The 23,930-nt window shown below is 36.9% G+C and overlaps 1 protein-coding gene across 1 annotated transcript in view; it reads left to right on the forward strand.

Moving 5' to 3' along the window:
- Nucleotides 1-23,930, forward strand: part of TGFBR1 (transforming growth factor beta receptor 1) — a 34,660-nt gene that overhangs the window by 1,997 nt on the left and 8,733 nt on the right. The window contains exons 2-6 of the mRNA XM_071450446.1: nucleotides 5,329-5,580; nucleotides 5,971-6,213; nucleotides 12,211-12,441; nucleotides 19,426-19,593; nucleotides 20,106-20,262. Of these exons, the coding sequence (XP_071306547.1) occupies nucleotides 5,329-5,580; nucleotides 5,971-6,213; nucleotides 12,211-12,441; nucleotides 19,426-19,593; nucleotides 20,106-20,262 (1,051 nt within the window). The remainder of the gene's footprint in view (nucleotides 1-5,328; nucleotides 5,581-5,970; nucleotides 6,214-12,210; nucleotides 12,442-19,425; nucleotides 19,594-20,105; nucleotides 20,263-23,930) is intronic.

Here is a 23,930-nt window from a genome sequence, read left to right on the forward strand (position 1 = left end):
TAAGCTTTCTGGTTTTCACTGTGTAGGCCATAGTCTTTAGTCATATGAAGTTCTGGGAAGTCACCACTTGGAAACTCTTGTATTCAGACAATTGCTTCTAACTGCAAACAAAGATAGCAATCTGATTGATATGGTAGAATAAATTTAAAAGTACAAGTAAAGATCTTTCTGTTTTCATAATGTTTGTGAAATTATTATCTGGGCTTTTAATTTTAGCTTTCTCCTGTTAGTTTGTCGGGTTTTTTAAAGTGTATTCTTCTACCAAAGAAGAAACAAATTGTTACTGTATCATGCTCTAAGGGGGATGAACATATCTCTGGGTAATATTTTGGAGAGAAGGCAAGAAAACTAAAAGTGCCATTTGGCACCTACATTTTTGCAGGGAATAAAATACCACTTTTTTAAAGTTGGTATTTTACACAAGGTTCTATCATTACTTGCGAGTTGTGGGTACTTAATAGTAGTTTTTCTGTTTTCTTGAGTGCATCACTTTGTTTGACAAGACCTGCTGTTTGCAGGAAGGAAGTTTTGTTTAAAACATGGATGAAATCTATGTGAAAGTTTTCCTGAAAACTTGGTACCCAGTGCTGTTACTTTACAACAGTGAACCTTAATTAGTGCCTTTGTGAGAAGAATGTGTTAGTGAAGGTCATGAACTATTGTGGTTTTGAAAACTGTACCTATGTCTCAGATATTTTAAGAACCAAACCTTTTTGTATCTTGAGCTAAAAGAGTTCACAGATGAGTCAGGTGTATTGTTTGATGGGATTATCTGAATTACAGACTCAGAAGCTGACTGTCGCACTGTTATGTATTATGCTTTTTTTCCTTTGGCAAGTTTTATTGGACAGGGAAAGAACTACCAGTGAGCATAACAGCCCTCTTGCTCATATCCCCAAAAATCTGGTTTTGTCTCTTGCACATCCTAGCCTTGCTCCTTTATCCCTTGAGCCTCTGCATCTTATGGAACCAAGAAATGTGATTGCTCCTCTGATGAAGTTCTACTTTCTGGTGAAATTTTTGCTTCAAAATTTGTATTTTCCATTGAGGAACATTTATAATATCCCAAGAGAAGTGTCTTTTCAGCAAAATGTTGCTTTTGGGTGTTGCAACTATTTGTCTTTTTTTAATTTGTAAAGCAAAGATATATATTATTAAAGTATTAACTATGAAATTGTTAATTTTTTGCAATAAGATGTGAGTTTGAGGGTTTTTAGAGCACCTCACAAGTTTTAACTTCTGTACTGCTCCATGTTAGCATCCTTTGGAAGATAATGTCTCAACTTACAATTTCCAACTAAAAATTCTTTGGCTGAAGGTACTGTTCTGTGCTAAACTGTCTGGTTGAAGTAGTGATGCAGGATGTAAACAAATGTTGCATAGGGATTCATAGTGTTTTATGTAACTAAAAACGTCTTTCTGCAATTTTCTGTCTTCAGAAAGGCAGCAGATACAAAAAAAAAAAAGACTGTTTCAGTAGGTAACAGTCTGGTTTTGATACAGATTTGTAAAAGTTAAGTGGTTAGAGTGTACTTAATTCTATGTTCACATTTTGTATATAGTATTAATACCTGAGCTCCTGGGAGCCAGCTGATTTTAAGTCTTGTCAAGCTGCATAATTTCAGGGTTTCATTTATGCAGCCAGCTTGCTTTACCCTCACTGGGGGCTTTCCAGATTGCAACATTCATGTAAGAGAGACTTGGTAAAGGAAAGGCAAAACTGTCAAACTCAGAGTCTGAGCAACTACACAGGTAATGGTATTCAACACAAGATAATAATCTTGTGGTATGAGATATGAGAAATATGCTGTTGATAACTTGCATGACATGATAATGTCATAATGCACACACCCTCACTTTCAGAATAGTGTTGTCTCGCTGTTTCTTTTAGGGTAGTCAGTCTCAAAAAGCAGACATTACTATGTAGAGTGTTAATGGTGCAGTGACAAAATGCAATGCACAAGGAACTACATTGCTGTGTTGACCCAATTTCTGCTCTTGGCTATGTCCCTGATTGTCTGTATGACTTCCAGTGCATTTGTTTAGCTGTTTGTACTGTCATTTCCCCAACCTTGTATCATTTAAACAAACATGAACTTTCACTGATTGGTAGTGGAGTTTCATGCTAGTAGTTCCATCCAAAACCTGTTATAATAATTAAAAAAAAAATAATTCTCTGCTGAGGACAGGCTTGATTGAAAACTTTTTTATGCTTCTTCAGTAGTTGTGAAAGTGTTCTTTGTGGTAGTAGATTTAAACGGTGTTTACCAAATGCATTGAAATGTATTTTACCTGAGAGATGACTGGCTCTGGAAGATCAGCTTATATCAGAGTTCTCATCCCTTTCTGTTATCATTCCATACTAGAAATGTATGTATTCATTGAAGTGAGCGTGGAGATCTGACTGGTTTCTATCTGAGTTTTTAAAGTTACAGTAACGTTTCTTTGAGAATAACAGAGACTACTTGGACAAAAAGCAAAAAATTCTATCTCCAAGAGGACAACAATATGGGATTCTTTTTTCTTTTATATCAGTTATAAGTGAAAACACTTCTTTATAGGAATTAAGTGATTTAACTATAGTCAGTCATTGACTCCTCATGCTGATGTTTAATAACATCTATGATGTGTTCATGTAGTTGTAGTTTATATTCTTTGACATAACATCTATGATGTGTTCATGTAGTTGTAGTTTATATTCTTTGACTGGAGAATGAGACTTGTAGTTGTAGTTTATATCCTTTAACTGGAGAATGAGACATGGGCAAGGATATTCCAACTCCTTATTTTTGCCTCCTGGTATGGATTGTTGTGAAGATGCTGAATTAGTCTACCTTTTACTAAAACATGGAAATTCTACTGTTACTTGCTCTGCAGTTACTGTTACTTGAGTTGGAAGGCATGAAGAACTGTTAAGTGGCCAGAGTAGGAAGGGGCCTGAAGCATTTTTAATGAGTTGGTTTTTTGGGGTTTTTTAAGAGTGTGTCCACTAGAGAGCAGCAAAAACCTGTGTTCCTAGGAGCTTTGCTATTCAGCTGATTAGGCGTTGCGTTGTTTTCCCCTCTTTTGGAAGGGGGAGAGTAGCTTCATAAGGGAGTAGTGATTTATTTATGCCGAGGAAATAATTCCGATGTGTGTGACAGTGAACTGTGTCTTGTCAGGAGACGAGAAGATGGTGGCATCAAACCAGAAAAAAAGTGTAAATTTTATCAAATTGCACTAAGTGGGAATTCTATAGCAAGAGAGAGGTGGGAACAAAGTGAATGAGGAAGATAGGGCACAAAATGCTTTCTTTAGTCATGGTTGGAACAGTGTGTCTCTACAGCTTCACAAGATTAGGAAGATGAATAAGTGTAACAAGGGCAACCCAAATGTAATTTTTCACTTCAAGTAACTTAGCCTCTGCACAGTGACTCAATGTAAATACATCTGACCGAATATCTGTCTCTTGCTGTAGGCCTTCAGATGCATGTGCTGTTGTGATGAGCAACAATTACTGTTTAAGTAGAAAAAAGTCATGGATTAAGCAAGTGAGATAAAGGTGTGCTCACTTCAAAAGTTGAAAGAAATAGTGAGTGTAAACATTTTAGGAAATTTTTAATGGTTTGGGTAGATTGAAAAACATTTGTTCAGGCAAAAATTACCAAAGGGCCAGCAACATGAAAATGTTAAATTTTCTTGTGTTAAATTCTGAATAATAAGACTTTCCTTACTTCCCTGATGAGGCAGGGAAAGATGTGCAAAAAGTGGTGCTGTTAAGCTTTACCTTCCTGAATGCCAGTTTAATCTACCTTCTAATTATTTTTTTCAATAGTCTTCATAGTAAAAAAAAAATTCTAATCCCATTTTTAGGGTTTTCTTCCTCCCTTTTTCTCATTGGTCTGTGTGCTGGTGAATCTCTCTGAAACAGGGTTATCTTTCTATAGTGGGTCCTAAGAATTTGATCAAATCTCTTCAGTAATAGAAGATGATTGGCAGTGATATGGTTTGATTCAAAATCTTGGGGGAAGGGGGTGTTTTAAGAGAATATTTCTCAGGATTCAAACTTTGAGATTACATACATATGTATTTGAGATCAGATGCCATTTATTTAAATCCATGATAACCAGTGACAGAGAGGGCTGTAAAATCTAAGGCAATCCATGTGATTATATTAATTATATTATATTATATTATATTATATTATATTATATTATATTATATTATATTATATTGAATTTAGGTGAAATGCCAGATTTCAAATTTGGGGGACCTTTTGATTGACACCTGCTAATCCTCATTCTTTTGGTGTGAGTTTTTGTATGTAGCCTTGAAAGAGTCTATTTTTATGGCTCAGGACATTTTTTGGTTTTTGATCATAAATGTTGAAGATTTTAAATTTGTCGTAAATTCTCTATTTTAATGTTTCTGTGTGCAGGTACACAAGTTCTAGGCCACCTTTTGTTCTTCACAGTTGAACAGGTGGACTCAAGGTGTATTGATACTTTTTCTTTGTTGCTCCAGCACTATTTTCTGCATGTAAATTTGGTGCTGTAAATGCAGGAAGGAGTGGAGAAAGAGCTTAGAAGTAGTAGTCTTCCTTCTCCAAGAACTTCTGCAATGTGAAGAATGAAACCTTATCATCATAGGGTGATTAGCCTGTCATTCCTGCTTCCTTCCCCATGCCCTCTCCTTTACTAGTGCAATTGATAGCTTTAGTAAATCACCACCTTCAGTAATGTAAGAGTGTTTTCCTGTGGCTTCATAAATAACAAATCTAAACCACACTCTGCTTCTGTGAAAGGATCATGCAGGGTTTTGTTTTTAATGAGGGTTAAGCTGGTATTTGCCCTTTTGGCACAAAATGGAAACCATCAAGTAATGCATAACATACTAATCCTGGGTAACTAGCAGCATCCGATTTGTCATTTACTTGAGCTGTACCTGTGGTTACTGTTGAAAAAAATGGCATCATTTGTATTTGGTTTGAGAACGGCAGACTTTCATGCAGTGTTGTTTTAAAAGTCTAGAATTTTTGTAGGAAGAATTGTAGAGGTGCTTCTTTACCTGGAGGAACAGCTAGGATTTTAGCCTTTGTCTTTTAATACATTACTATGTAAAGAGAGATGACTTCAGATCTAAATTTTACTTTCTTCCACTCATCTCCCAATTTTATTGTCCCACGAAAAGGCCTTGTAGCGTTGTTGTATTTTTAGTGTTGCTGTTCTGCGTTTATGTAACCAAAAGAGCCTCCTAGCACTCTGAATTTGTATTTCTTTAGTCATTCAAATTGCTTCTCAGCTCGGAACATGTACCAATACCAACATTAATGCTTTTTTCTCAATACAGAATTGGAGTGTTACTGCCAGCTATGTACAAAAGACAACTTTACGTGTATGACAGATGGAGTATGTTTTGCCTCAGTAACACGAACTGCAGACAAAATAATGCGCAACAGTATGTGTATAGCAGAAATTGATCTGATTCCCCGAGACAGGCCATTTGTTTGCTCTCCCTCCACCAGAGATGGAGTCCATACTGTGTCTCATTGCTGTAACACACCTCTCTGCAATAAAGTAGAACTTCCAATTCCAACACCAGGTAAGGGATTTGGGATTTTTGCTCTTTTGTTTTTTGATTTTTTTTTTTTTTTTCATTTTTTCAAACAAAATTCTGTAAGAGTGGAAGTGTAGGTAAATTTGAAGGCCTAAAGTTCACCTTAGATTCTGTAAAGACAATTTCATGATATTTGAAAAGAGTTGTTATCTTCTGGATACAGATGTTAGGGACAGTTTTGAAGACTTAAATAAAAAGTGTAAATAAGCACATTGCTTTTGTCCTTTTTAGTACTTTGATTCTGAAAAAAGTTACTGTGCAAAAGCTTTAACAAATGCATTAAAATAATTTGAGTATCGCTGTGGGATACTATAAGTTTAGTAGAAAAAACGGACATTAATGGGTTTTATCATTTTCTTTTATTTTAACGTTCAGGCCCTACTCCAGAAAAACCAGCTTCTAACCTAGGACCTGTGGAACTGGCTGCTGTCATTGCTGGACCTGTCTGTTTTGTCTGCATTTCACTAATGTTGATTCTATACCTTTGTCATAATCGTACTGTAATTCATCATCGTGTGCCAAGTGAAGAAGACCCTTCTTTGGATCGTCCCTTTATATCAGAAGGAACCACTTTAAAGGATTTAATTTATGATATGACAACTTCAGGCTCTGGGTCAGGTAATGTGACACTTCTAGTAATAATTACTTTGTGCTTAAGAGCCTTGTAAGACATCTAGTTTTTTTAATATTGTCGAATCTACTTGAACTTCTAATTAACTGGAGAAAATACTAGAAAAGCAACTTCCTGTACATTCAGTCAACATCAGTGAAGATTCAATGTATGAAAATAAGTTAAGGAAAAGAAACACTGAATTGTTGCTGCCCTTCCTTATTCTCAAAGTAGGCTGGTTTATATTAATTATATAATTCATATAATTTATATAATTATATAAATTATATCACAATATATATTGCAGTCATCTATCATAAATGTTTTGTGTTGTGTAAGGCTGTTACTTACCTTTTTTGTTCTGTACAGCCTATCTACGCAACCATTTTCTGTGGTTTTTAGATAATTTTCTGAAGGGTATTCTTTAGCTTTAAATTGAAAACAAAAAATTGTAGCTATTGCTGTATGAAGAATATTCTGAGTTAATATTTTAGCCAGTTCTTTCCTTACAGAAGATATTTTTCAATTGCAAATAGCATTTCTGTGTATAGAATGGATGCAGTATGCAGACCATGTCTAATGAATGTCTGTCCCTTTATTTTGCGGGTTTTTTGTTTTAATTCTGACTTGAAGAGGTGTTGCTCTGGGAAGATGAAGCATTAACCTGTTCACTGCATAGAGTTTCAGCTATTGTAACTCTGACCATTAATTGCTTATAGGATTATGCTGGTCTCTGACATGAAAATGTCCGTTTAATAGGTGTTGTTAGGGGATGATATGCCAGGTAAATCATTGCATAAATTAATGGATCTTTGGTCGATGTTAGGGAGAGAGACATCAGTTTGTGTACTGCAACCTTTTACCAACCTTCTACTATATAAAATTTAAGTAACTTAATACTGAAAATATTTCCTACTACTTTCAAACCTATGTGTTGAAACAATGATGCCCTTTCAGAACACTTTCTACAAAGAAAGACTCTGATTCTCAATTGCTGCATCTTTTTTTTTTTCTCAGAACTGGAAAAAATTTAAACAACAAAACCCAAGTATCTAGGTTGTTTTTCTTTTCCAAGGACAGTAACTGGTAAAACTGTTTAGAGTCCGTTGCTTTCTCAAATAAAATTATTGTAACTTCCTGAACATGTTTAAAATCTAGATCAAAAGTTCATTTAGTCATATCTTTTCTAAAGAAGGTGAGTTTGCACTAGTGTGTAGGTCACTATGTTTCAGCTGAGGAAGCTTTTGTGTGTTCAATAAGATTTGATCCTGGTGAGGGTAAGTTGTTTCCTGGTTAGAACTGGAGTTTTAGTAATTTGTGTTCATATCAATTTTCTCATTTACTTGCAGAAGTAGATAATGAAAGTGGTTAATAGAACTTTCAATATATTGGGCTAGAGCTTGATAAATGCAAATGCTGGACTTAGGTCTCCAGTTTTGTTTGTTCTAGGAAGGATAGACAGTAGTCAGAGATAGAGATAATATAGAGGAGTCAGAGATTTACATATCGTGGAATCCAGAAAGACGTGATATATATAATTGTTACACTATTAGAAGTGTCTCACTCTTACTTAATGCCTGCAGATCTAGACTTTTCCTAAGGAAGGCTGAAAACAATTTCTAATTAAAATTCAAACTTAGTTGTTAATTGGTTTCTTCGTTCATTATCAGGAATAATCCTCTGTTTTTTCTTCTGGCCTTCTTACCTGTGGTGATTCTGAACCTCTCTTTTTGTTTGAGAACTCCTTCAGAATAAACTCTTGAAAAGCAGAGAATCCAAGTTAGAAGAAATTTATGATTATTCCTCTGGAGCACATGGCTAGAAACTACTGACCCTTCCCTTGCCTATGTGCAAATTACTCTTTAAGTAAAAGGAGCATGCTAGGGAATTGCTAAGCTTTCACAGCTGAATTCAGGGCACTCAGGCTGGTCTAGATTCCCAGAGCATCTGACCTACTATGGTATTTGAGCATTGGCTACTGGTGAATGCATCCAAGGAGCAAAACCAGCAAATGTAGTTGAATTTGACTTATCCCTAAGGGAGCCTCTTCACTAATTTGCTTTTATGCTTGAAAGGCTGTAAAACAAGGCTGAATGTTTCCTTAAAAGGAATCTTTTAACTTCAGCTGCAGTGAGTTCCATGTTGTTGAGCTGTTTTTAAGACCAGTATTAGCCTTATTTAGTGTTCTCTACTTCACTTTGATTATGACAGTGAAATAGGAGATGCTTCAGGTACTTACTTTCTGTACTGTTTGTTGACATTGTGTGTATTTGCAATGACTTGTGTCACTTTGTCTCAGAATTAGTCAATCAATGACTATACAAATTCATAGTGCCCTAGTACTTGAATTGATAACTTTTGTCTGTCCTGAAGTATGCCTACAGCATTTGAATCTCATTTAAATGTGTATTTTAATCCAGACTTTGGGTATAGCACATTTAAAGTTGAGAAGACTGTACCTTTATGGAATAAACTGGGGGTAGAGAAAAGGGTCTCCAAAGGGAGAAGACTCAGAGCTGCTGGTTAAAACAGTGCTTAGCCCTGTCAGAAACTGAACTGTCTGAAAGGGATGGTGTTGGGACAAGAGGTTGCCAAAACACAGCGGAAATGTACAAAACAGGCAAAATAATCCAGACCCAAGAGGAACAGCTAAGAAAGTGTTTTGTTTGGTGACGCAAAAGCCACATTCTACTCTTAAATTCATGCTGAGACCAGAAGAGCTCATAGTAAAATAAAAAAGTTCTACCAATTTTGTTAATTCAGTATTCTCTGATGAGAAGTGTATAAAAGAGAGAAATAATCAGAGCTCTAAAAATGAGCTTCCTAGTTAGACCGAAAGGGAGCAGGATTCATTTGTAGCAATGATGAATAGTAAGCTGCTATTAATTATTCGGTCTTGACTTAACATTAGTGTTGCCATGCTGTTCCATGACAAACAAGACCTGAAATAAGGAGATACTCCATGAAAGGCATTAATGAAACATCTAAAATAGACCCTTCTGGCGAAGCTACAGCTTCTAAGAGAAGGATTTCAAAGCCTCTTGGAGCTGCGAATGATTTTCAGATCATGATGCAGATCTCTAAATATCAACTACATATTGTATAGACAGATGGGGACGCCCATCTGTTACTGTCTTAACTCACAAATGACGAAGTCAGTTACAAGGGAGTAGGAAGAATTGCCTACAATGAGGAGAAGCTTTGGATAGTATTGGTAGGCGACTTCCAGCAGGAACTTAAGCTATTTAGAAATCTTAAGGGTCACAGAAATCAATGCAAAGTTGAGTCAGCTGAAGTGACTATAAAGCTTCTTAAAAACTATTTTGCAATTCATACAAACTTGAAGGGAATAAGATTTTTCACAGTTCATGGAATGTTGGTTTTTTTATTACTCATCAGAGGAAGTCTTATGTGTAGAGACTTACGAACAAGAACAAAATTCTAGCTGCTGCTTTTGTTGGCTACCTGTAGTGCTCTAGAACTTACTTCCTGAATTATCCAATTTAGTTACAAACTCCTTATGCATTAGAAAGTCACTAAACTAATCAGAGTACACCTAATATATGAAAATTAACTTTCTTTTTTTGTTAGCTTTCAAGAAGGATTGAGAATACTGTATGATACAAGAAAATTTTGATGAAGGTTTCAGGAATAAGTCAGGTGACCATGGTGTCAAGGATGACCTAAATACAAGGTGTCAGACACTGAGCTGCTGTTTAATTTAATATGGGCTCAAATTTTCTTGTTCTCCTGATCGGCAAACTGGCTATCATCTTTCTTCATGCACAGTTAAAAGGAGGTGTATCTGAGAGCATGGAGTACAGTTGTGCCCAATGTGTATGTGAAAAGCTGAGGCTGTAGCTGTCTCCTGTGAGATGCTTTTCAGGCAGTATGGTTCACAGTACAGCAGTTGCTCAAGTTCCTGGTGATACAGAGTTGTGTGTCTTCTATAGCAAAATGAGGAAATTGCTCAGTTCCAACAGGAAGTCTGTAATGAGTTGCTATGAATGCAAGATAAATACAGATTCCAATCTTCTAGAAGAAGCAGTAGTAAGGGAAAGATTAGTTTGACGTACAGAAGCAAGTTGGATCTTGTAAATATTGTAAAAATAAATATAGGAGTAAGTGGAGAGATCACAGTAAGGTTTTTATCCTACAGTGACATGTTAATTTGCTGAATGGGAGTTTGTAATGTGAATTTGAAAGGCATTCTGTCTAGAAGGTTTAGAGGTTAGTATATGTTTAGCTGATATCCCTGGGCATATATGTTAAATAAGGAGAGATGCCTATAAAAGGTGCAGCAAGTCGAGAGCAGTGCATCTGAAAGTGGGAATATACAGACAGTTTTCTGATACAACTCTGTGGCCTAGCACCCATTTCAGGTACACAAAATCAGCTTGTACTTGACGTATGCTTATAGATTTTGCAGTAGTGCATATATTCTAAGGAAGAAATTTCTCTGGCCAATCAAGTAAAATTTTACATTATCAGGGTTCAGTTTGGTCCTGTGTTGTTTTCGTCTGGCCTCTTCTGCATTTCAAAGGTCTGTCCATAAGGAATGAAGGTTAGGCTTCTCAGAAGAGCCTCTATAGTTTGGGCATGCAGCACAATTCACCTGAGGACTATTACAGCAAAAGTTTTAACTTTCTCAATAGACATTATTACAACACCGTGATTAATGATTAAATTGCTGGTATAGTGTACATTTTTTTTCCGTCCTGTCTTCATGTAGATATGTTGTCAGCATAGACTATGCAGAGAATTCCTGTAGGTCTAGAATTTTTGAGGAGCTGTTCTGAACACTGCAGTGTTTAATTTGCTCTTCTCAGACTGAGACACAAGTGTGGCAATGCTTCCAACCAGATCAGATGTTCTTCTAGTGCTGCTGTTAGCAAAGACTGTCCAAAGGTGGACAAGAATTAATTATCTGAGCTATTTGTTGGGATTTGTTTTCAATAACATAAGGAAATGCAGGTGTTCTGTCAGATATTGGAACAGCGATTATGGAATAACAGATTACTTTGTAAAGTGTTTGGTTAAAGTGAAATAATCCTGTACCAAAAGAGCTTAATGTAAGCAGATAACCTGGCTGATGTTTTCATCCTGCAGTGTGGTGTCAGTGTGGAATCCAGTGACAAGCCCTGAAGTAACAACAGGAAAGATTTAAAATAAACAAAAACCCAGCCTGGTTGAGGGATGCCAGTGCTGCTTGTTGTGTAAAATTACTGAAATGTACTGAGGAGGTACTCTGTGTTGAAAGCATGTAAATGTTCCAAAGCTATAAAACCTTGATGAATGTAAATATTTTGCTCAATTATAATTATGGTGAGATGCACAAGAATGGCCTGTAAAGCGGGAAGCTTGCATTACAAGGATGTTTTCCTATTTTACAGTGACTCGGGATTAGTAAGATGCTATTGGCACACCAAAATCCAAATGAGTGTGGATTTTCAGCAGTCGGTGTTGCTGATATGTGTGGTTTAACTAACTTAGAAATGGACTATCTAGTGATAAGCCAGGTAAATTAACCAGTAGCAAGAGTGCTCTTAAATTGCTTTGCCAGGAGAGTTATGGGCAGGTCCTTTTTCCAAAAAATTAAGAAAAAACTCACTTTCATCACTAACAAGTAACCCCAAAAAAAAAAAAGCCTAAACCTGGTCCTGACTGCCTCATCATTGCTTCTTTTTTGCATTTAAATAAAACTTTATGGCTCAGCAAGTGACAGCATTCCTAACTGAAAGGAAGTTTGTGTTGTGGTTTTGACAACCATAGTAGTTTGTAGCATAATCTCCATGAGTACTTATTGTTAGCTGGCCTTTTAAGGGTGAAGGCAGAATCTTACCTATGTGCTTGCTAGCAGTCCTCAACAAGCAGTTAGAATGAACATACTCTCTAAGATTTTAAGAGAAATACCCTATTAGAAATAAGATCTCATATTCAGTGTGTGGGATAAGTACTAATTCTGTAGAGTCATATTTAAAGCAAATGTAAAATCTTCTTTTTAGGTTTACCTTTACTTGTGCAAAGAACAATCGCAAGAACTATAGTACTTCAAGAAAGCATTGGTAAGGGTCGCTTTGGAGAAGTCTGGCGGGGGAAGTGGAGAGGAGAAGAAGTTGCTGTGAAGATCTTCTCTTCAAGAGAGGAACGGTCATGGTTTCGAGAAGCAGAAATTTATCAGACAGTTATGCTACGCCATGAAAACATTCTTGGATTTATAGCTGCAGACAACAAAGGTTGGTGACACTATGAATTTGTTTTGCTGATTCTGCATCTGGTCAGAATAGGCAGTGCATGAAGGAAAAAAATGTGAGGATCCATTTAACAGTAGCAAAAAATAGTTTTGTTACTGCAGGAGTTCAGGGTTTGGCACATTTTTCATAGGTTTAATGAAGGAAAAAGTACATTGTCTCTTTTTTTGGAAGAATATGCTTTGTTTAAATTTGTTTAAAATGCTTTGGTATCAAAAAGGGGATGCCTTATCATGTGAGCCCACACATCTGCTGAATACTTGTACCCGTCATTACCTCACAGCCTAATAATATAGATGTTTGGGACTGAAAGAGATCATGTCTCATCCTGTTGTCCTCATATAAAGTAGGAGGTAGAAGATTTATTCTTAAGGCTGAGTTATGAGATGTTATTCTTTTAGAAGTCCAATTAGAAAATCTATTGCAAAAATGGAATTATTTGTTTCTAATAGTAAAAAACTATACCTGCTTCCTGAAGCTCTCCTGATAAGCCTTTAATCATCCAGTTAGAGGAACCATTTTTTCAACTTTGATTTGCTGTGATTTTTGGACAGATTAAAGTTTTCTTGGATTTTCCTGCAATTCCAGTAAAGAGCCAAGAATCTGACAAAACCAAGTTTTGGGTTTCTTTCATTAAGGGGAGCTAAAATATTAAGATGCTGTTTCATTCAGTTATTTTCATCTGAAATTACATATTTCACTACAAATGGCATTTGACTTCTTTGTGGAGAAAGCATTAACAGAAAATTCTGTCACATTAGGGAGGAGTCAATAATTCACACACATCCTGGATTTTTAAAAGGCTCTCAGTTTTGTGGGAAATTCCTAAATGCTTTTAGTGAGGGTCAAGTATATGTGTAAAGTTCTTTTTAATTACCATTAGATGAATTTCAAGTTTCTATATAAATCTGTAGAATAGGAAGAGAATCCAAGAGATTGTGCAGAGCACTTCTCCAGGAAAGGGTTGTGTAAGTTAACTTGCTCCTAACAGATGTTTGTGCAACTTCTTATCCTTCAAGAGCTTGCAGATCAACACAATACCAGGCAACTTTTTCCTGCAGCTTACTATGCTTACCATGAGAAACTGTCTTATTTTCATGCCTAGAATTGTATTTGGTGTTACCAGCACCTGCAAGAGCTGGAGTTTGCTCTGATTGGCCTAGGGGAGTGAGTATCTGGAGCCTGGATTTAAAATTAGATCAGCTGCATTAAAGCCATAAATGAAGAGCTATCTCTGCAGAAGCTTTAGCTTCTATTTCTCATTTAAAAGCATAAAGGATATATTGCAATACCTTAGATGTAACTTTTCACAAAATCATCTGTAAGTATACCAGTGTCTCCTTTTGCCTGAAACCTCCAGGTAGTTTGTCCCAAAAATACATTTGACTGCTGTGAAGAGGAGGTATGAGAAAGGTTTCCTAAATGGGTGGGTTTTTTGGATAATTTCTTGCTTGCTGTTTTGTGTTGCAGATGCTATAGCATTTGACTTGGTCATCTTTAGTTTCCTTGTAATATAATATAATGTGATATGAATTTTTTTTCTGCTAATATGCTTTATGTACAAAGAAGAAATCCTTAACTGATAGGTCATGGCACTATTTGAGGGTTTGGGTCTTCAGAGTAAGGCTCTTGTACTTTAATGAGAACTAGTTGGTGTCTGGTTTTTAAAAGTAGATAAAAATGTGTTTTGAAAAGACCACTATTCTTGACTGTTTTCTAACAGTATTGCTGTCTGAGCAGAAATCTGTGTTGTTGTTTTTAACCCATCAGTGCAGAATTAATTCATAGTATAACCTTCTATATTCTCTCAGTGAGGAAATATGTACACACAATTTGCTCCCTGGACTAAGAATTCAGTCCTGAATATTGAAGGAGGTTAAAACTTCAATTCTTGTTTAGAATACTTCAGGCCACCTGTATCCCATTAAATGAGAGAACATAGAGGGACCATTATGGGGGTTGTTCTCCAAGTTTAGCAGATGCACTCCAAAAGGAGAAGGTGTATCACAGCGTGGCTTTAGAGAACAATGGCTTAAGAACACCAAGTGTTCCAGTGGCTTAAGGAACAGTCCTCCATTGTAGATGCTGGTGCTAACTGATGAATGTTCGTATGGTGCCAGGTGCAAGATTATGTATTCGTTCACAGCAGCAATCTCTGTGGAGGGTTTGCGTCCATTTCTCTGTAGGGCTGACTTTTGAATGTATTCAGGAGTTACTGCAGTCTGTCTGGAATGCACAAAGTCATTAGACTGCAAGAATCTGTGTGTCTGAGGTACTGCAAAGATGACTGCTGAGATACAGGAGTATTAGTAATTTTAAAATTAGCAAAGGACTAGTAAAAGAGCTGTAGAACCAAGGCATGCTTCAGTTCTTGCTGCTGCTGAAGGCATTAATAAGGTCTTTCCTCTTACCTCAACTGCAGTTTTTCACAACTGCTGAGGAACATCTGGCTGTCTATTTAGAGTAAAATTGGTGGAATGGGTTCCTTTGGGTAGGAGGGTGTGTTTGGATTAGACTGTGTGTTTGGATTGTGATTGAACTGCAGTTTTCACTCCTTTTTCCACTACACTCTTTAGACTGTCCATATGCCTTAATGGCACATTCTTATTTCTGCTTCCCCAAACCTGTGTTATGTTCAGAGGCTACAGGAGCTGGTCCAATCTGTCTGCTTCCCATCCTGTAATCCACTGGGAACTAGGTGCTACAGTTAAGGCAGCTTGAGGGCTGAGAAGCAATGAATGATTTTAATTGCAGTTGTGGTCTGCCTGACAACTTCTGTGTTCTGCGTAGCTCTTTGTATAGCAAGTGTGTGCTGACTTCCAAATTCTGCTGGGTTAGGGAAGTTATTTTCAGGGCCATGTGTTGTCTTGTTTTGTGCCATCTAAACTTAGCACAGTTTTTGTGCATGGTTTTTTGTCTTGTTCTTTCTAACCCAGTTACTGCAAGGTGAAGTGTATCAGGAACTACTTCACTGTACTATTCTAGTAGCAAAAGAGTAGTGTCAAGAGCCACAGTTCACAGTACTAAAGATTTCTCTGCATTAGCTGGCTGTAATCTTAACTGTCTGTAGGCGGATTAAAATAAGGTGAAGTCTTGCACTGCACACGTCCAGATAACTTTATGCACTAAAATACCTTGACTTCTCTATTCCTTCCCCTTAACCGAAAGCACACTCCCCAGTATGAGAGCTTGGTTCAGTTAGAACGTCTTTCATGGTAAGTAGATCCCCAAAAGTGATGTTAAACAATATGCTGCAAAGAAATGAGCAGAATTCCTGACTCTGGAGAAGTAATATTTCAACCATTTATTCTTTTTGAAGCTCTGGCTTTAGCCTGAGGAGAGGGAATCTGCACAGCTCAAGTGCTTTTCATCAAGTCAAATGACTGTGTCAACATGATTGAGTCAAGCTGTTATGTTAACAAGACAACAGTCATGATCTAGTCACTGACAAAAGTGCTATCTCCCTGAATATCTCCTTTCTAAGAGATTTCTAGTGGGAGATCCCATCTGAATCTGATTTGTCACTGCTTTTTCCTGTTTTTTTTTCTAATATTACGGTGTGCCAAAAAGGGCAAAATATCTGCTTTGAAACACTTCACTACATAACACCACAGAAAACATTTTTGTTTCGCTAATGTTGATGTGGAAAAAAACCAAACATTTTTCACTTAAGTGATTCCAATCAATTGAATTTAATTGAAACTTGATTATATATTTGATATAGCAATTGTATAAATTCCTTTCTTCATGAGTCAGCTCTACTAAGATGGATTTTGCTTGAACATTCGTAATCAGTCTCCTGACAACAAATCTGAAAGCTTCTTTTCTCAGAATTTCAATGTTTATTTGGAGTTTAAAATTAAAATCTTGTACTTCTGAGTGTCCTTGGTGGTATGAAATACTTTCAGGGGTCCTGAAATAGCTGAAATAACCATAATTAATCTCTTAAATACGTTTCCAATAACACATGTAATTTTTTTGTAAATTTTGAGTATTCTGAAATTATTTAAGATTCTTGATCATTGCGAGTTCATAAAATAAATTAGATTGCCTAATCATGGAAAGCTGGGCTACTGTATGTAATTACTATTGAGTGTAATTACTTTTTCCTACCTGATAATGCAAATCCTGTGATTGAAAGCTTCATGGCAGATGCTGTTTACTGTGCAGCTAAAAATACTCAGGTATTTTACAGGTCAGGTTAATTATTACTTGGTAATAATCAACTACTGTCAACAGAATAAGAAGACTTAAGTTTATTGTAACATATTCTGCTTAGAGTGCTAAACAAATGTATGGCTTGTCAAATATAGCAAGGCAAGGCGAACATAGTAGGTCCCTTCTGATAGCTGGACACTGGACCTATTGCTGCATTTCAGCTTGCCTGTAATTATTTATATAATTGATTTTGATGTAACACTGTCCCTTGTTAAAATCTGGTTGAAGGGTCACGAATATGGCACATAATAGGAAAGAATCATGGTTCTTCTCAGACTGGATGGTAAGCCCAGTTTATATTTCTTCTTTCGAAGGAAGTTAGGGCTTGAATATTAAAACTTGCAGGTAATACACAAGATAAAGCTGAATAGAAGAGTCTGTAACCAGCAGCATATTCCCCTTTTAGGAGGAAATGTAGTGTTAAGAGGGGAGGAACTTTATGCAAAGGCACCATAGTCTTGAATCAAAGCTGTGATAATTCTTCAGAAACTGACATCTTTTATAGAGCTTTTTAAAGACAATAGGTCTGGTAGACTAATTAAAATCTGTTTTATTTCCTTCCTTACAGCTAGGTGGCTAGTACAGACACCTGGTGAGGTATCCCAGTCCTAAGAAACAGGAGAAGAAATAAAATACAGGACTAAGTAATGAATGTGTATGATGATAATGCCCAGGAGAGGATTATTTCAGGCAGTGTAGGGTCATAACTGATGAAGCAGTAGAATAAAACCGAGTGAAGAAAATATTCTCACGTGATAAGGTTAGTTTACTTGGAACTTCTGCAGTTCTTTGTGTATTTAAGAGCATCTTTTCTGTGCCTGTGAACTCATACCTGTTTTCTAATAGTTCTGTAAGACTGTTTAGTGAAGCCCAATACTCTTGGATTGATTCCTCAGAGACCATAATTCTCTTAGGAAAAAATCACATTTAATACTATGCTGAGTTCTATGAGTTTGTGCTTGGACATTGCCAAGTAGCAAGAGATGCAGCAGTTCTAAAAAAAAATAACTTCAGATTTTTTTTTTTTTAAATCTTTATTTTCTGTGTTCCTTTTTAAAAAACAGCACTTAGGCATCCCAAAAGACTCTTCCTGCAGCAGTAGTGCGTTCTACCAGTCTTGTACAGGTTGGAGTGTGTGACAATGTGACTGATTTTTTTTTTTCTTTTCACCTGTCTAAACAACTTCGTTGAGACTATTCTGTACATGTAGCAAGCCAGAGTTCTCTTTCCATTATGGGAATTGTTTGAATGTATTTTTCCTACCCTGAAGTGTTTGGAGGCTTTTTAATTTTGGTAGATTTTTTGATTTTTATCTTTTATTTTTAGATCTTTTTAATGGCATCACTGACTTCCCTAAAAACATCCAAATAAAAGGGATGTTTGCAAGTTTTCCCACCCCCACCAAAGTGTTAAGTTAAAGATAAGCACAAGTGTTTCTATAAAGGTGGTTTCTGTCAATCTTTAGAGCAGGCATTTTGTACTTCTGGCTTTTCTAGACAAGAGTGTTCTTTGGAAAGTAAATTTTTTTCAGTATATTTGCAATAGGAAATAAGTTCTGAACTTCTTTCCCTTTTTCATTTTCTTCATATTCTTGAGCAATCTTTAGGGACTATCACATAATGAGGCATCTTTTTGATTTGTGCTGAGTGCTCTCACTTGTTCTGAGAGAACAGGGGCTATATAATTCAGGCTAGGAGTCCAACAGATGTCTTTTATGGGATAACTGCTCTTCTAAAGAGATGAAAGATTCTTCTGTAAAACTACCTGGCTATAAAAACATCTTTCAAGCCTGCCACAGGAGAGGTGCTTTTATAACACAACAAAATTGGGAAACCTATTCAGTGGCAGGATTGTTCTTTCCTAGGTATATTTCTACTTCTTAGGTAAAAAATACTTTTGCTCCCATCTTGATTTGAATTCCTTTGACAGTCTTCTTTCTGTGGCTTAAACTTAAAGGTATTTTGTGTCACTGCTTTAATTATGTGAACAATTAAGTTCTTATAGGTCATTTGTATGCCTTGGGATAGCTACAAATGTATTGTGGCTCATCTTGTTTGTCATAGTTCAATCAAAAGTCAAAGCAAGCTGATTTCCTTGGTGTTTTTTGCTTTCTTTACTTTTGTGCCTCCTGGAAACCTCAATTTTGGCCAGCAATTTAGAGGTCATCGGAGGTGGGATTTAACTTTGTGTCTGGTTGCTGCTTGTAAGCTTCTACTCTAGGAGGAAAAATCCACTGTGGGAATTGTCTCCCAGGCTGATAGGTTATAGGAAGACTGAAGGAATCAGGGAGCAAAGTTTGAAACACTTTTTTTTTATTAGCCTGGACAATATTGTGCTAGACTGATAGTGATAGGATTAGTTTTGGATCACGCATTCAGCACTGTTCCCTGTGCCCCACTCTAGTAGAAAACCTAGGGAAAGGCAAGGCCTGGCTAATACCCTGAACAGTTCACCCTGAATATACACCTCAGAATTATAGTGACATCAGTTTTCTATGGTTTGTGTTTTAATTTAAATACAAGAATATTTAAGCTTTTCAGAAACTCTCCCATGGTGTTACCAACCTTTGCAGAGGCATTAAAATGTTACAGGAATAGAAGAGCCTGAGACTAATAGTAAGAGTCTAATTTACAAAGGTTACTTGCAGACCATAATTTGTACTTCGTAAGCGTTGTATAGAAGTGGAACATGTTGTTTATTTGTCATATGTGTGTGTGTATGTGTGGTATTCATGCCAGTTTTATTTTGCAGACAATGGTACATGGACTCAGCTGTGGTTAGTGTCAGACTATCACGAGCATGGATCACTCTTTGATTACCTGAACAGGTATACAGTAACAGTGGAAGGAATGATAAAATTAGCTTTGTCCACTGCCAGTGGTCTTGCTCATCTGCACATGGAAATTGTTGGCACACAAGGTAATCTTACAATTATTCTGCTTATCATGTGGATAATACTGGTTGGTTTTTTGTTTTTTTGGTTTTTTTTAATGACACATAAGTAACTCGTTCTACTCTGTGATGATTTCCAAATTCACAGAACTTCTTAATTTGAAAGGCTTTTTCCTTCTTTTCTCTGGTGTTGTGATGTAACAATCATTTGTACAAAATACCTGTTAAAAGGCACCAAGAATGGTGCATGTAGCATCTTCTTAACTTTGAGTTGAGACAATGTTTGAGTAGGATGTGTGTGCAATAAATACTAGCAGGAAAAGGGAAAGGAGCAAGTGGGGTGTAATGCAGTAAACATGAAAGGCACTTTCTTGAACAGCCAATCTACAGTGAATGATTTCAGGAGGTACTCTGGTGCACATAAAATGTCAGAACTGGAAGGAATTCTGTTCCTTCAAACAGAAGCTTGCACCAGACTTAGAATAAAAGGAGGTTGGTTTGGAGTTTTTTTTACAAATTCTCTTTTTTTTCCTTTACAGGCAAACCAGCAATTGCCCACAGAGATTTAAAATCAAAAAACATACTGGTGAAAAAGAATGGAACATGCTGCATTGCAGACCTAGGTTTAGCGGTTAGGCACGATTCAGCTACAGACACAATTGACATTGCCCCAAATCACAGAGTGGGAACAAAAAGGTAAAATCTTTATGTGATGTATCAGGCGACTTCTATGATAAAATGCTTTGGTTTTTCTTGTCCCATATAAATTTGTGTTGATAGAAATATAAACAGCAGGAAAAGGTAATGGCAGATAGAGTTCTTAGGCACTTCCTTGTCAGCCAGTATTTTAGTTAGATGGTAGGCGCTTAAAAGGCACGTTCAATGTTGGCTTGTGTAAAATGCTGAAAACTTGCTAAGTATTGTAGGGCACAAATATTAATTCAAACAATTAAGAGATTTCATGACTGATGATTTTAGAGACTTCAGTGCTCTCTTTCTCCTTCTTGCCATGTATTGCATGGAAATCAGGAGTGTAAAACAGGATATTGATAGTGACAGTAAAAAGCTGTAGTTGTCAGTGTGACGCCTGTGTGGAAGAACATACAAGGTGCAGAGTCTTGGACACGGGGCTATCTTGGAATCACATTTTTTAAAGAAATGCAAGAAGTTAAAACAGTCATCTTTGTCATTTAATGCATAAATAGAATCTTAAGTGGATGAATCAATATAGTCTCTCTTAAAAACTTTTTCTGAATTTGGAAATACAGGTTTTTCCTGCCCTAGAAGAATTCAGAGCTGTTTAACTGAGTCAGCACAAGTGCAATAAAACTTGCTGTCAGTAATTTATCATTGGTGAACCTTCAGGCAATAATAACTGGAAGCTATAAATAAATTTCCCTTAGTAATCCATGCATCTATACAGGATACAGAGGTAGCAGCACTAACAGTGAACCACAGCAAGCATTTTGGATGTGGACAGCTTTTCATTCTTCTAATGCCTAAAGGTTCAGTGCTGTGTCAAACTCCAGTTTGACACAGCACTGAATGTGTGACAGCTAAGCAAGCCCATATGGCCTAGCAGTGTTTGAAAAAATTGTGTTGATGTTGTCCAATCTCCAGTTTATATCACAACCACTTTTTTTTCTATATCCCTTTAGTAAGCAATACGGGGGGGGGGGGGGGGGGTTGATTGAGTTTTTACAGTGAACTTGGATGCCTCTTGAGCTATGTCTTTGTGTAAGGGAAAAAACCCTTAAACATTATTTCAAGGCTCAGTTAACTAAAGCTTTTAGAATATGTACTGAAAATTTATTTTACTGATGTGTACACTGCTGAAGTTACTTTGTTCTAAAGCTCCGCTGTACTAGTCCTTTGCCAATTTTAAAAATACCACACAAATGGTCAGGCAAGATTTATTTTCTGAACTACTTCTAAATTATAAGGAACTGAGTATTATTCCTTCTCAAAGTGTCCAGTAGCAGGCTTATTTCAGAATTCATCATTACAAATTTAGCTGCATGCAGGGCGCATGCCACGTGTGATTTTTGAATATTCTACTACACCTACATGCAAAGGAAAATGACATACAAATCATTTTCTTTCTTTAGTCTTGGCACTGGAGAAAGCATCCTTTCAGCTGTGTTTGCAGATCCCACTTACCAGATCTTTTCTTGCATATGCATTATTAAATTGCTTGTTCATCTGTCTTATGCTTCTTCACAAGGGTAAAGCTGTAGGAACTTCTGCTTGCTGGAGTGGGCAGCAGGAGGGCTAAATCTGTTTCACCTTTTAAAGACATTAGTCATTTCTACCTCTCTGAAAATTTCTCATTCTTGTAAAAGGCTTAGACCCTTCTTCTTCCTCTTGTGCGTTCTTAGGTAAGTAACTGCACCTCTGATTTAATTTTTCATAGTACAGTTCAAGTCTTACCTGTTCAGTGACAGTTTTAACTCCCACTGATTGCCACTGCTGGTACCTCTTCTGCACATGGAAGCTTTGTGTACAAGTTCAGAGAGATTTGGTGAGGTCTGTTTTTCTAATGATTATTGTAAAAATGTATGTCTAGGGAGCAAGCAGACTTACTCTTGTGTGAGTGATCAGGGTGTTGAGTCAAACTGATGATCCCTCTTTCTGACTGAATTCTCTGACTTTATTTCTTTTCTGTTCAGAGGCTTAGCTTTACCAGAGGGGTGAACTGTGTGCTTTCACAGCTCAGCCTGCAACATAAAGCAGGGAATGTGAGCTTTAAACTGAGAAGGAAATAGAATCTCTCTCTCACTCCCTGAGGCAAGTAGAAAACCCTTATTCTCCTCATATTTTTTTAGAAGTGTGGCCCAGCTGTTACTTTTGATAGTTCAGATACGTTGTGTTTTAAAAGAATTTTGGCAGCAGATTCTTACCATGGGTGCTTCTTAGAAGTTTACCTAAACAAAATATGGGCAGAATTCTACCTTGTAGAGTGTAGGCTTGATGAAAGGAGATGCCACACATTTTGTGTATGGGTCTAGTTGATGACACAAAGCTCCCTATATGTTGTACAAGAAATTTAGACAACTAGTACTGGGCTTTTGGACTAAAAGAGATGGGAGAAAGATGTCAGCAGGCACCCAAAGTTTGGCAAGACCATGCTCAACACACTTCATACCCTTCTTTGTAGACTTATCCTTTTGTTCTTGGATGATACTGAGCTGCAGACCTTGCTCAGAAGGTCAGAGTTACTCTATGAAACAGAGTTGCTCTCTCCAGAACCTAAGATACTGCTTCTGCCAGGCAATGCATTTCCAACACATAATCTGACAAGGAAATGCCTACTTCTCTCCCCTTTGTGTAACAGCCATGAAATGGCTGAGCTGCTGACCTCACTACACGACCTCCTTGCCTTTCGCCTCTCTTGTTCCAGCAGTAATCTCTCAACAGTCATTCACCATTCTGTGTCATGGAAGCCAAAGCCAATCTAAATGCATTGATGGAGGACCATGGTAATAGGTCAATTTGCCAATGGAACTCACGTGGGGAGGGGGATTTTTTTGCCACATTCAGGCCTCTTGTGGTCTTTCCTGTTAAAAGCCTTGTTCTTTGGATGGTTCATGGAAGTCGAGAGAATCTCCTTTACTGCTTGTTTAGTGTTTCCGGCTGACATCTTGCACAATGGTTGGGGTTTCTAGTTACTGTTTTTTCAGGTCCATCACTCTTTTCATCCTCATGGCATCTTAAGATAGATCAAATATTCTTTCTGCTAGGCTCCAAGATAATCACTTAGTGTCAAGCACATGAAGTACCATAAGAGTATCCTGTAATGCAGAATCCTTGGTGAGCATTAAGGTGTTCACCACAATCTTCTATTCTTGATTAAAACATCTTTGATACGGGTGGACCAGAACAATTTGAGCCTCGTCCATATCAAAGATTGCAGCAATACTTAATACTCCACTTCCACTCAATAAATACTGTCAAAGTAAACCTTACACTCAACTCAGACAGTTGTCCTCTGCTTGTGCTGTGTTTATTACTTGTGAGGAATGTGTGCCTTAGGAGAACTCTCATCTCAGCAAACTTTGTTGAAGTTCTGGGTAATTCAGAACAAATGCAACTATTTGTTGCATTTTTTTACATATCTTGATAGCCCTTGCTTCCTTATATCTATGTAATTTCTGTAGTACTGAGGGAGTCCTGAAATTTCTTTTAAGCAGTGTGTCTTGCATTCTGCCTACCATCCCTGATACTGGAAAAGAAAATCCTACAATGCTGTTGATTAAATGAAACAATGTCTAGGCTTCTGTGGCTGTTCCAGAGGTAGAGCTATTGCCTGGCACTGTATTCCACACTCCAGTATTCTGCACTTGTTGCTTTTTTACCACTCAACA

Source organism: Agelaius tricolor, unplaced genomic scaffold (assembly GCF_023055355.1).
Source record: "Agelaius tricolor isolate 1412-34295 unplaced genomic scaffold, bAgeTri1.0.p SCAF_2, whole genome shotgun sequence".
Classification (NCBI taxonomy): Eukaryota; Metazoa; Chordata; class Aves; order Passeriformes; family Icteridae; genus Agelaius; species Agelaius tricolor.